Genomic DNA, 13,609 nt, shown 5'->3' on the forward strand with positions numbered 1-13,609 from the left:
GATTAACTACTACATGTTTTGTTTTGGCTGTTCGCTGCTTTCGGGAACGCCCCCTAGGGCTGGCCATAGGTTGCGGGGGTGGGGGGGAGAGAGAGAGGAAATTCGGGGGCCTTTGCCCTGTAGGGGGCGCAGGGTCTACGCTCCCCACACATTGTTTCGCCCCCATTTTGCATTTGCACGTACATTTTTTTTTAAAAAAAAGTATACTGCGCTCGAACCGAATCTGGCTGTCTGCGGGGAGCAAGGTGCTCGGGTCACCTCGAGAGGAGAGGGGGGTCTTTCTCTGCCTTTGTAGGGATCCCCCTTTGTTACCAAGGATCTGGGGAAAGATGGTTGCCGGTCTCTCCTCCCCCTCCTTCTTCCCCTCCCCTGATTTCCTCCCCCCACCCCCTTTCCCTTCCTTGTTGGCAATCTGGATTGGCAGAGGCGGAGCTGGGGGGGAGGGGATCTGGGGGGAGGGGTCTCTCCCTGGGGGTGGGGGGAGGTGGTGTTTGCAGTCAGAGAGTCAAAGGCAAGTGAAGGTGGAAAGACAGACGGAGCGACCGAGCGCAGCTGCTGCGGACGAGAGAGAGGCAGGCAGACAGACAGACAGACAGACGCGTGGACAGTGGGTACCAGAAAAAGGGGGTGACATTTTGTGGGTGGGAGGGGCTGCTAGTCTGCAAAGCGCGGCTGTCCTTTTTTTCTGTCCCCGGCTCCTTCTTCTTCTTCGCCTCTGACCTCCCCCGATGCCTTGCGAGCACCCCGAAAGGGAGGGAGGAGAAATCTGTTGCCAGATGTTGCTTAGTTTTATAGGAGATTAAATGCCCCTGCAGGCAGAATCTCCCGCTTCCCTCCCCCCGCGCACACCCCTAAATCGGGTGCCTAACCTCACTAGAGCTAACTATACAAAAGCCGCCCCCCGCCTCTTAAAAAACAAACCCAAAACCAGAAGAATCCTCTGTTGCTTTTCGTTGCTATTTCTGTGAGTATTTTCGGGGAAATGTCTTGTGTGTGTGTGTGTAGGAGCCCCCTCCCCTCTCATCCTCCTCTTCGCCCGCGCCATGAGCTGCTTTGATTTGATTTCCTGCGTGCTTCCTCGATTCGCTTTGCGATTGACACGATCAACAGACTCAAATGTCAAATGGAAAAACACTCCGGATGGGAGGCACCCCTCCCCCCCCCATCCCTCGAAGGGCCAGGTTGCTTATGCGTATTGGGGAGGGGGGGTAGAGAGAGAACAAGGAGAGGCGGGTTGCCCCCCTGGTCTCCATGTGAGAGGGGGGTCTGTCAGGATGTAGCCGGGAAAGAAGGGGGGGTGGCTGAGGGATTTTTGCCTTCTGCTGGAGGGAGAAGGAAGGGGGGGGGGTCGCTCGGAGGATTAAGTGGGTTGCAACCAGAGGAGGATTTGCAAGCTGCAGGGTCCCTGAGCTCTGCTGGAAGCGAGGAGAGGTGAAACTGGCGTCTGTATGTGCGCGTCCCAAATCGCTGGCAGGTTGGTCCTATTTCTGGGAGAGAGCAGTAATCCCCAGTGGGTAGAAGCAAGGGGGTGGGGCTAGGAGGTCAAGCTTCCAGGTGAGGGGGTGAGGATGCTAGTGGGTTGCAAGTGGGTAGCACTCCTAGGTCCTCTGAAGGGGCAGGAGGCAGAGTGCAAGGAGCTGGGGGGGGCTCTCTCTGCAAGGCTTGGCAGGTTGGAGAGCAGTCGGTGGTGGAGTCAGCACTCCTGCATTCTCTGGGAGGTGTGTGATCAGGTGAGAGCAGGTGGATGTTGCCACCTTGGGCTCTCTGGGATCTAATGTTAAGGACCATAAAACCCAGGGTTGTCTGGGAGAGGAGGCAGTAGGGCGAGCATCCAGATTCTGCCCTGGCTGTGCAGAAGAAGACTTCCAGAGGCGTACCGTGCTGTCAAAGCCATGTGCTGGGAGTTCAACCGAAGCTCCTGGCTTGTTGGAGAGAAGAGCCAGAGGGTTTGAAGTCCAAGGCTGGGATGCCTGGATTTTTTTATTCCTGGCTCTGGGAAGGGAGCTGGGTCTCATGGGGCCAGGGCCCAAAGAGTTAGGAAGCCGCTCATCCCCTTCAGAGCAAGGAGGGTGGCTGGGGTTGGCCTTTTTTTCTTTTTTTGCTGCGTGTTCCCAGCCCCCAAGCCTGGTGGGGCTTCACGTGGCCTCAGCTGCAGGTGTGTGCCTGTGTTTCCAGCTCCTCTGGTGTGGGTGCCAAGGCCGCCTGGCACGTAGGCCCTCCCTGTGGGCACCTGGCTGGAAGCTCTGTGGCAGCCTACATTACCTGAAGCTAATTTTCAGCTTTCCACAGTCTTCGGCAGAGCAGCAGCAGCAGCACAGTCTCCCGCCCCGTTGCCATGTGCTTGGGTTTTACTACTGAAGACACCAGGGATCTTTCCCACATGTAGAAAGAGCCTTTCTTTAGCCTTTCCTTAGCACCTCCTCACAGATAACCTCTTGACTGTACTAGATGTGACCACATCTAGGAACCCCCATTGCCCACTTTCCAAACAGAAGGTCTGGGAATAATTGGGCTTATTCGGAGCGAGCAGTGAAGGGAAAACAAACCAGTTTTAGTCGAAACGTCTCACGTGCATGGACATTGATACTCTCCACACACAAACACACAAGTAGCTATCATTATTATTGTTTTAAAATTGGAGCACCTGTTTGCTGTGGTCTGGGGATGATATGTGCGTAGCCTAGGCCTCTGGGCTGCAAAACGAAGTACAGTGGTACCTTGGGTTACAAATGCTTCAGGTTACAGACTCCGCTAACCCAGAAGTAGTACCTCGGGTTAAGAACTTTACTTCAGGATAAGAACAGAAATTGCGTGGCGGCAGCGGGAGGCCCCATTAGCTAAAGTGATCCCCCAGGTTAAGAACAGTTTCAGGTTAAGAATGGACCTCCAGAATGAATTAAGTTCTTAACCCGAGGTACCACTGTACAGCCCACGATGGGCTCAGTAAACCTAGTTTTGCTGCTGGCTTGGGACTTCCAAAACGAGGAGGGGGTTGACAAACACATGAGAAGGCTGGATATACCTCCACCCCTTTGTAGCACTTCCTTTCTAAAATAGGTGTTGCCAGGGCTCAGATCTGCCTTTGGTATAGTTGGGGGAGCGGGGTAGAAAAATCACTGCACGTGCTCAGAGGCACTCTATACGTTTCAGAAAGGCTTGGTTGTGAAAGCAGGGGCAGGGAGGGAGGGAGATTCTCAGGCTTATTCAGTCCTGGATCAAACCTGGCTGTGTGAGTAAGTGAGTGAGAGAGAGAGAGAGAGAGAGAGAGAGAGAGAGAGAAAAGCGGAGGAGGGGATACCCCCACCCAGCTAAGCAACCTTTTAGCTTCTGAGGTTCTGTGCAGCATTGGCTTGGTGAATGGAAACCTCCTTCCTGGCAGGGCTCCCTGTATCTTTAACAGCTGTGCAGCAGGCGTACATTCAACAGGTGGGGCTTTCCTTCCAGCATAGCAGCTCTGTGCCAGGGAAACTGCACTTGTCCGATTTTTATTTTTGGCTTACCATTCAGCACCTGAAAACACTGGAGCCCTACCAAGGCGAAGAAGAATAGCAACAACAACAAAAAACAGGGAATGTAGAAAGGACAAAACAGCAAGTGAGACAAAATCTGCATGCAGCATACCCAAGAATCCTGGGAATGATAGTTCACTCCTTGCAGGGCTACGGTTCCCAGCACCCTTAACAAACTACAGTTCCCAGGATTCCTGGGGGAAGGGGGATATGTGCTTTAAATGTGTGGCTTGTCAAAAGTAGAATACCTAGCTCCAAAAGTACTTTATTGCATTCTGTGCCAGCAGATCGGCCACCCTTGTCTCTGCAAACCTCACTCTTCCTTTTATACCTTCCTAGCCAGGGACCGGGGAGATCCTGGCTTCCTCCACTTTGGCCTGGCCCTCTTTGTCCGTTGCCCTGGGAAGGTTTCTGTGTGCAGCTGCTGCTTCAGTGATTGGCTGGAAGAATTCTCTTCTGGATGCCTGTTCCTTCCAGGCCCCGTGAAGGGCCCCAGAGTGGCAAGGAGCACCCCGGGGGAACTGGATCGCTGCCCGTGCCAGGGTGATCAAAACAGCTATTTATGGCCCAGGAGGGGGATCCTTGGATGGAGGCCAGAGTGGAAACCAGCCACAGCACCTGGGAGGGAGAAGAAGAGAGAGAGGAGAGGAGGGAGCCTGGGAAAAGGGGGGACCTCCTGCTTTTATGGGGCTCCTGACCCCCTCTGCTTGTGCCAGCAATGGAGTGGCACCTGGTGGTGGGAGAGAGGGAAGGAAGTAAGGAAGGTTCGCAGCTCAGCAAAGTAGCCTAGTTTGAAAGGGCAAAAGAGGGCCGGGGAAGAAGATGCCTACCCATCCTGCTCCCTCATTGCTCCTCTCTTTTTTTCTGTTCATAAAATTTAACTCCAACGCAAAATAAACAAAACAAACAAACCCTCAGTAGCATGGGAAGGCTTCCTTGAAGGTATCTACCAGGGAGAAGAGAGGAAATAGATGTTGCCCCAGTTTGGATAAAAAACCCCTAGTTTGGGTCACAGGTTCCTGTGTCTTTGGTTAGCTGCCAGATAATGGGGACCAGCCCTTCCATGGTTCTAGGGGGTCTATGTGTTTGTGGTGGTTGTTTAATGTGCTCTTGGACTCTCTCTCTCTCTCTGTGTGTGTGTGTGTGTGTGTGTGTGTGTGTGTGTACACGCGCACACACGTCTGCATGCACACACAGACACCTGCACACATACTTTTCCCTTCTCCAGAGTGCCCTGGGGCAGGAGGGAGGACAGTTCCATTTTTCAAATGCATCGAAATATGTGAGTGTTGGCAGACTATATGCAGACACACCCCTTACGAGCACAGTTCATTACTACATGTTCCCGAATAGTCCAAAGAGCTTAACAGTTCCTGTCTTTTCTTCTTCTTCTTCTTCTTCTTCTTCTTCTTCTTCTTCTTCTTCTTCTTCTTCTTCTTCTTCTTCATAATCTTCCCAACAGCCCCAAGGGCTACTCCTCAAAGGGATGCCTGCACCATCAAGGGAGAACTTGCATGTTTGAATGAGCTGCCATGGTTCTAACTCCCCTCAGATAGAACTTCCTTTCGGGAATGTACTCCTCAATACGGTGGTACCTCGGGTTACGAACTTAATTCGTTCCGGAGGTCCATTCTTAACCTGAAACCATTCTTAACCTGAGGCGCGCTTTCGCTAATGGGGCCTCCTGTTGCCGCTGCGCCGCCAGCGCACAATTTCCATTCTCATCCTGGGGCAAAGTTCGCAACCCGAGGTACTACTTCCGGGTTAGCAGAGTTTGTAACCCAAAGTGTTTGTAACTCGAAGCTTTTGTAACCCAAGGTACCACTGTAGTGTGTATGTTCACATAATCCATTGACAGTCACCACATGAGCAGTAATAAAGGCTGCAGTCCTCAACACGTGTACAGTGATGGCCAATGTTGTTGGACTCTCAGCTCCTTTCAGTCCCATCCAGCATGGCCAAAAGATCAGGAATGATGGGAGTTGTAGTCTGCCTTGGCTGTCCCTGTATTAGTGAACTAGCCCCATAGTGGGACTAAAATGCATTATGGTGTGTTGCAGGCACAGAGGGAAATTCTGATACACCTGCATGTGTGAATCAGCCCCGGGAGAGAGATTTGCCCAAGACATAGCTGTCAACCTTTTCCCTTTTTTGCGGGAAATTCCCTTATTATATCAGTGGGGAACAGCAGGGAGGATTGGCAGCTATGGCCCAAGACCACCCAATGAACTTTGTAGTAGCTTTGGGCTATTTCACATACAGTACAGCATTTTTTTCCTAGGCACGGCATGGATGATTTAAATTATAAAGAAAAGAAGAAGAAGAAGACAGGCTTAGATCATTGACTTAAATAAATCAACTTTTACATTTTGAAATTCACATATTTCCTGAACAGGCATGAGCAAGCTGGCGGATTGCTGTAGCACAATTCAAACATTGGCTTGCATCCAGGCTCAAGTCAGTTGCACTCTGGGCACTTCCAGGCTGTTGCTATTCTCAAGTGGAATTCAATCCCGTACTGGCAAATTCGGGTAGTGCAATTAGAGCTGATTGGGAGAGCTTGCGCAACAAACACACTTCCTTCCACATTGGCTGGACTTTCTGCAATTAAAAAAAAAAAAAACATGCACTGGGAAGGGTGGGATAAAGCTTTCTCTGCAAACAAATTAGTACGTACGAATGCTTATTAAATGGCCCACGTTGTCTAATTTTCCTGCAAACAAATCAGGAGGAATGCTCAAACAGGTTGCCTTTGGCACCCTTAATTCCCACTGAAATCAGTGAGGCTTAATTTAAGTCACGACTAACTTGTCCCATTGATTTCAGCGGCAACTAACTCTGCAGTCGTATATGCATATTCCCAGAAGTAAGCCCTGCTGAATTCAGTGAGACTTTCTCCCAAGTAAATGTGCATAGGGCTGCAGCCTAACTTCAGTCGACTTAGTCTGGATCTAAGCTGCTGGTTTGAAACCAAATAAAGTCTTAATATAAGCTAGGAACATGATCCAAAATGCGTGGTCATGGTATTCACATGCCAGCACAACTACATCTGTTAGAAGATTAATTTCTTTTGGGCCCTTACTTGGAAGATCACTTACTTGGAAGATCACTTACTTGGAAGTTAAGGTTGCAGTCATGTGCATATTTATTTGGAGCGAAGTCCTGTTGAACAAAGTGGGATATACTTCCAGTAAACAAGCATAGGACTGAGCTGTAAATGTCCAGAGCTTTCTGTAAACATAGCTTAGTCATTGCTGGGCAAAACACTGTTTGCCCATAAGATGGAAAATAAATACCCACATAGTTTGTTTAGCAGGTTCAAGAACAAGTGTCTTACTATTCAACTATTATATGCAGTCGCCACCTATTCCCTCCCTTGAGTCCTCTGGCATGCACAGAGGGCTTTGGGAGAGGCAGGGTCATAGAATCATAGAATTTTAGAGTTGGGAGGGATCCCAAGGCTCATCTAGTCCAACCCCCTGCAGTGCAGGATCATCTGTTGTCTGTGCCTGTAGAGGACAAGAAACTGTTGAAGTCTCATGCTGATTGGAAGGCACTCCTGCTGTTTCTTACCTGCCTAAAAACCGCACCAGCAATTGAACCTCTGTCAGGTGCTGAATGTCCTGTTTGCTAGAGGGCGGAGGGCGCTTATCCCGGGTGAGCTGGTGAGTGGATTTGTGGAGGCCGATGCACAAATATTCATAATTTGAGAACAGAGCTTCGACAGTTGGAAGGCGCACACTATAAAAGAGCACAAGATCACCAGTATGGTCTCCCGTGGATGATCCTGGTGGTATATAGGAGAGCACACCTGTATCCTGGTGTCTACAGTCACCAGGTGCATTAGGAAGCCCTTGGCAATAAACAGGACACACAAAACTTACTGCATTGTTATAATGCTTAACGTCAGCAGTCAAGCGCCCTCTGCCCACCAGAGCTTTTTTTAAACAGAGGACCAGACTTTAACTTATAATCTATTTGATAGATGACCGTGATTCAGTTTTAAGAGGTTGATAGTATGAAATGGAACCTGTTCCATTCAGGTGTTATTTTAGATGGGTTGCTTGGGGCGGGGGGGGGGGGAGACCTATGATGTATTTTGAAATGTATTGTTAAAAAATCAATTTTAAAAACAATCACTCTGATTTTTATGCATCCTGAAGGGGAGTAGCTTTCTGCATCAACTGAACAGGGAATAGTCTAGCCACTGAACATGCAGAGAAGGGGGAAGGGAGCAATTGGGATAAGGACGATGTGGGTTTGGGGAAACCTTAGAATTTAGGGTGCGGGTATGCATGGGGCTGGAGAGCTAATCTTTCAGCTAGGCTTTTAAGTTTTTTACTTCTGGACCCTCCAGGTAGTAACCGAAAAAGAAAATAAATTGTGCAATATAAGCATAGACTTCTTTTTTGTATGACTGGAAAGATCACAGTTGTGCTTAGTACAGAGAGATTAGGTTCCCTTGGTGCAGAATTTGGGTTGGGGAGGATAGCACCACAGAGCATAGACACCTTCATTGATGCACACTTGTAACATCTGCTTTGCAGAAGGTCACAGGTTCAGTCCCTGGCATCTCGTGGCACCCTGGGGAGCCTCTGCCAGTCAGTGCAGGTAATACTGAGCTGGATGGACCAATGGTTTGATGTGGTCGGTATAAGGCAGCCTCCTTGTCCCTGCTGGTGTACCACTCTGCTCCACATGCCACAGCGGCTCTCGTTAACTACTGTGGCGCTTGATCATGTATTGCACTCCCAGCAGGAATGAGCAGGGCTGGTGCTGTGCCAGCTGCAGGGCTTAGCCAAGGGGTTCCGCTGCCACAGGAAGCAACGGCGGCATGGCACAGTTCAAGAAGTGCCTCCCCACAACCTCTTGCTCCTTTGCCGAGAATGATGGGGTGCAATGGCGTCCGTCAGAATTGCATCCTGGCACCCCCTGGGATATTGCAAAAGATTCTGGGGAACACCTCTCAGAGCACTGTTTTATTTAATTGGAACCCTTAAGCTAAGCGATACCACTTGGGTCCTTTTTGATGGTCAGGCTGACCCAGGGCCCCTGCCAAGGAATGGTCCTTTATATAATGTTACACTCCGTTACATAACCAGAGGGTTTGGATCCAGGGCAGCCAGGTTCACTTCTTCAGCTCTGCCCAGGACTCACTGTGCACCTTTAGGCGAGTCTCTCTCCTTCAGCCCCCCAACCTGTAAAATGGGAGGTTTACTGCATTAGGCATAGGGCCATTGGTCAAAACACAGTCACATAAATGCCACAGGTCAAGTAACAGCACGGTGCCGCGAAATATCACACATACCCACAGACTTTTAAAAGATATTATGTCAACCACAACAGCAAAACGCAGAACACCATTTTAGGTATGATATTTTTACAACTTGTGTTATGTCCTTACACTTTGTCTTTGCAGCTGCCTCCGTGATAGTTAAACCAAAATAATAGCATCCTTATATTCTTCAGTTATTTTCACAAGTAATCAAGATGCGGAGTGTTTGAGATTTTAAAATTTATTTTGCATCGGTAATTTTAAAGCGACACCTACAGCTGTTCTCATAGGGGCTCTGTTCCACTTTCAACCCCACACTCACAACTTGACACACATTTGTTTTCAATTATTTATTAGTTAAATTTGTATCTTGCCTTTCTGAGGAAGGGTCTCAAAAGCATCTAGCAGAAATAATAGACATGCAATCAACTTTATTGTGTATTGATACACAATAAAATCGATAAAACCTGCCAGAGATCCATGGACAGTTTTATGTGTTGTGTGCAAAATCACCCTTTGATAGACAATGAGGCTCATCTCTTTGTTAAAAGTAAGGCCAAGACTCTGGGTTGGTTCGCAGATGCATTTCTTGACCTCTTGTCACGTAATGGCCAGCAGATAAATGTGTCACTGTGAAGTGATGCCACATTGGAAAGCATCTCAGATGAGCTCACACTGGGTAATATGCAAGTTCCATTGGCTGGCATTTGGTCCAGGATGACTGATTCACATCTGCCATCCCTGCTTGATGGAATAGCAATCAGGTGAGGACTATTCCATTGTGAGCCATCACTAAAATACAGCAGAAAGCCAGCTTTGAGGAAAGCCATGAGCAGGGGTGTACTTTGGTAATACAGCACCCTCAGCAAGGACAAAATCTGGCACACACACAGACCCTAAATATTTATTATTTTCACAATAATTCCTTTTGGTACAATTGCTTTTTTTAATCAATCTTCTCAGTAGGTACCTGTAAGGTTTCTCAGTGGTTGCTCATGAGGAATCAGGCTGACGCAGAACTTCTACAAACTAAGTTCTTTATTGTGCAGATATTTACAGTGGAGCTACAGTAAAAACATCCAGCTCATCCCTCTGCAGAATCTGGGAATGTCCGTTTCTGGTTCTTGATCCAACATAAGAGGCACGGGATCCTGAACCCCCGCCTCCCCCTTCCACGTCCTTCCTCCCTGCGAAAACGGGGCACGGGAAAAGGCCCCTGTCCCCCACTTCCTGCTTGGTGTTGAGGCTCTCCAACGCTGTCACAGCCCCTGCCCCGACTTCCTGCTTCCATCTCCCCCTCCCCACTGGAGGAGCGGTCGCTTCCTCCGCTCGAGGAAGACGATGAACTGCGCAGTGGGGATGGCGGTTCCCTGTACTGCGAATGACCCGGGAACGCTACCTGCTCCGGCGAGGGGGGTTTCCTGACAGTGCCTGTATAAATATAGGTGGTTATCATCATCATCATCATTTTGTGCCCCCTTGGCTCTGCATTCTGTGCAGGGGAACTGCTTGTACCGCCCTAAATCTGGCTCTGCCATGAAGTAGAGCCCCGACAGGAGCCCCATCCTCAACCAGTGACTTATCAGATGCATGTGGCAGTGACCCAGCTAATACACTGCTTGATGTCTGTGTCTCTTATATTTTGCTTCAGGAGCCATGACGGAGCTTCAGGAAGTGCAGATAACTGAGGAGAAGCCGCTTCTGCGAGCCCCAGGAGCACCTGATCCGGGCAAGGTCAGCAAAAGGACAGGATTCCCCTGACTCTCCCCTTCCCTGCCACCCCTCTTTCTCCTTCTCACCAGTTGTACCCAAAGCTGTCCAGTCTTGCCTGTTTCTCTCCTTGTTCTTTTCCATCTGAAGCAGATTGGCAAAGCAGATGCGTACAAAGTCTCCCTTATGCTGAGCTCAATAGTCAGTCCATCTGGCCCAATGGCGGAAGGGTCTTCCCGGTGCTTCAGGCAGAAGTTTTGTTTTGTTTTGTTTTTTCCCCATCACGCTGTTGCTACATCCTTGTAGCTGGAGAGGCTGGCAAATGAACTTGGGCTCTTTTATGTGCAAAGTCTGTGCAAAATATGTGCTCTACCCATTGGAGGCTGATCCGTTATCGCAAATGCCCCACCAACCTTACCTGCCTGCCTCCTTCCTTACATCCAGTCCAGGGGGCAACTCTGGGTGTCAGTTTCTTACCCCTCAGTCTCAAGTGTTGCCCTTGCAGAATGCAGCAGGGAGCAGGAGGGGGACAAAACCAGAATTAGTTGGCTGTGCCTAGCTTTGGCTCCACCTACTGGTGGCCTCCCTGCCTTCCACCCTACCAATCCCAATGGGCAGCCACCGCCACTGACTCTACCACCAATCCATGGCCCCTCCAGATACCTAAAAATTGCAGCCTCTGTCAATCCACCAATTCTGCTGGCCACATCCATAGAGGTGACAGAGCTCTACTGAGAGACGAAGCATGTCTCTTTCAAAGCACTGCAGGACAGAGATGCAACAGCTGGACCATCTCCTCCTCTACTGAGGAAGGGGCAAAATTCAGAAACTCATGCTCTACCACTGCACTGCAGCCCTTCCCTGGCAGTTGCTACTTGAGAGCTTTAACTCTATGAATAGTGGTATAAACCCTAATCCTCCCTTGGTCTATGCAGAGGAGTTGTTTTGCCTTCCATTGATGATAAAGTGAGACATTTATATAAACTGGTTGACCGGAGAACCACATACCAGGCCCAGGGCATTATCAGGATTGCCAAAGCTGGCCTGTTCTTGGATACCCAGCAGAGCCTTGAGCTTCCAGATGTAAACGCTGGAATATGAATCAATGCAGTAAATAAAACTGCAAAAACACTTGCAGAAATGTTACACTTGCAATCCTTTGCGGTCATGCTGCTGGGGTCCAGACTTGTCCAGCCTGTTGTGTTTCTGTAGCTGCACTGCAAATCCACAGACATTATGAACTACCCAGTGTTGTCATACTTAGAGTAGACCCATTAAAATGGCTAACACAGGTACATTAATTTCAGTGGGTCTTCTTTTGAGTAAAAAGTTAGGTGAATGGAACCCCTAGACCACTTATTTTAATTCTCGGAGACAACAGAGTTTGACCTGACCGAAGAGATGATGCTGTATCTGTTTTAATAAGCCACAGAGTGTATTTGGATAGAAATCAAACCATTGATTTATACAATCAACGGGTTGCTTTATATCTAAATGCCTTGGCGCTATCTACTTTGTCGTACTCAATACTTAGGGGTGCTGTCAACAAAGGATCTCCCCCGCCCCCAAGCTTGTGTTCCATGCAAAAGCAACTCAGCCTTTGCAAGGGCCTGTGCAGTCAAGTTAATTCCTTTTTACTCAGGTGCTAATCACTTCCCAGCAACTGATCTCAAAACTGTGAAATCATCTGGGTTAAGTAAGGTGTGGGTGGGTGTGCAAATGTTCCCAGGAAGTCATATGCTTAATCATAGAAGTCCTGGGATATGTGGCAGGACTGCTCTGGTGGACTGTACAGTCTAAATGGCTAGTTTCTTTGGGGAAGCTTGGGTAGGGAGCAGGCCTTTGCCTTTCCCCAAAGACACAGTATGACTTCAGCTAAGCAATGCATCATTTATCAGGAAGGATGTAAGGAAGCAGGTTGAACCCTTAGCATTACAGCTCTAGAGTGCAGTTAGATTTCTGGTTAGTCCAGTTTTGCTCAATGTCTGCTCATTGCCCGTGCCGGTAAAAAGGGCCCGTATCAATTGCAGGGAGTCTCTGCCCCCTCCCCTCCCCTATTCCCATAACTCTGATTCTTTTTCCTCACTTACTTCCCACCCTGCGTTCTCCTTCTGTCTGTCTTCCCCCCTCCTTTCTCTTTCTCTCTCTCTCTGTGTTCTAGGATGCTGAACTGATAGCAGCCAAACTCCTGCAGGAACAAGGCCAGGTAATCACCACCCCTTCCCCTCTTGTTCACGGGGACAGAACTGGTGCCCCGAACCCTGCAGAATGCCCCGATGCCAAAAATGCCAAACAGAAAGAAGCTATGTTAACCCCTCAGTGATCGTTCCTTCTCTCCTTGTTCCATCCACGCTGGGTATACTGTACATCCAAGCATTGCAGTTGCTGCCTGGTTGACTGAGCAGAAATCTTGCAAGTGCACCTTTCCCTTAGCCTGGAGTTTCAGAATTCTACCCAGGGGAGCCAACTTGGGCCCAAAGTTATGGGTGCCCGTGATGTCACATATGCTCCTGCCTCAGAACCTGACTTCTGGTGGCAAGGCCTCAAAGATGCTGTCCGAGGTCTTGCGAAGTCTCGGAACCCAACTTCCGGTGCCACCAGAAGTCGGGTACCAAGGTCTCGCAAGGCTTTAGACAGCATCACCGAGGTCTCACAAGACCTTGGACATGACTTCCGGTGCTTTCAAGGCACCAGAGGTTGCGTTGGAGGTTCTGCGGTTGGGTGCTGAGCACCCACAACAATTTTTTTGTGGGTTCTCAGGCACCCAGAGCCCCCTATAATTGGCGCCCCTGGTTCTACTCCTGTTGAATTCCTTCCAACAACTCCTGTTGATTTGCTACTCTGGGATAAGACACTGAGTCCTTCTTGAGGGAGAAGCAGCAGCCCCAGTCTGTGAAGGAAGGGTGAGCTTTCAGCACAAGGATGGAGAGGCTGTGGCCTTCAAGTTCTTGTTGGGCCCCCAACTCCCATCACCTCTGACCACTGGCCATGCTGGTCAGGGCTGGTGGGAGTTGGAGTCCTTCTGGAGGGTCCACATCCCCAGAGTTTATTTAGCAAGTCAGTGTAAGCCAGGTGTTGGGAACCTTTGGCCCTCCAGATGTTGCAGCACTACAAC

The 13,609-nt window shown here is 49.4% G+C and overlaps 1 protein-coding gene across 5 annotated transcripts in view; it reads left to right on the forward strand.

Annotated features, from left to right (window-relative positions):
• The first annotated feature begins 458 nt into the window (after positions 1-458).
• The window catches only part of NDRG2 (NDRG family member 2), a 43,578-nt gene continuing 30,427 nt past the window's right edge, over positions 459-13,609 (forward strand). For 2 of the 5 annotated variants that reach the window (XM_033170864.1, XM_033170859.1), the window contains exons 1-3: positions 459-607; positions 10,436-10,518; positions 12,656-12,700. In XM_033170864.1, coding sequence (XP_033026755.1) covers positions 10,441-10,518; positions 12,656-12,700 — 123 coding nt within the window. In that variant the 5' untranslated portion in view covers positions 459-607; positions 10,436-10,440. Of the gene's footprint in view, positions 612-10,435; positions 10,519-12,655; positions 12,701-13,609 lie in introns of all 5 variants that reach the window. The other 3 variants (XM_033170860.1, XM_033170862.1, XM_033170863.1) reach the window with 3 other exon arrangements.

The sequence above is a fragment of the Lacerta agilis genome, chromosome 14, assembly GCF_009819535.1.
Source record: "Lacerta agilis isolate rLacAgi1 chromosome 14, rLacAgi1.pri, whole genome shotgun sequence".
NCBI lineage: Eukaryota > Metazoa > Chordata > Lepidosauria > Squamata > Lacertidae > Lacerta > Lacerta agilis.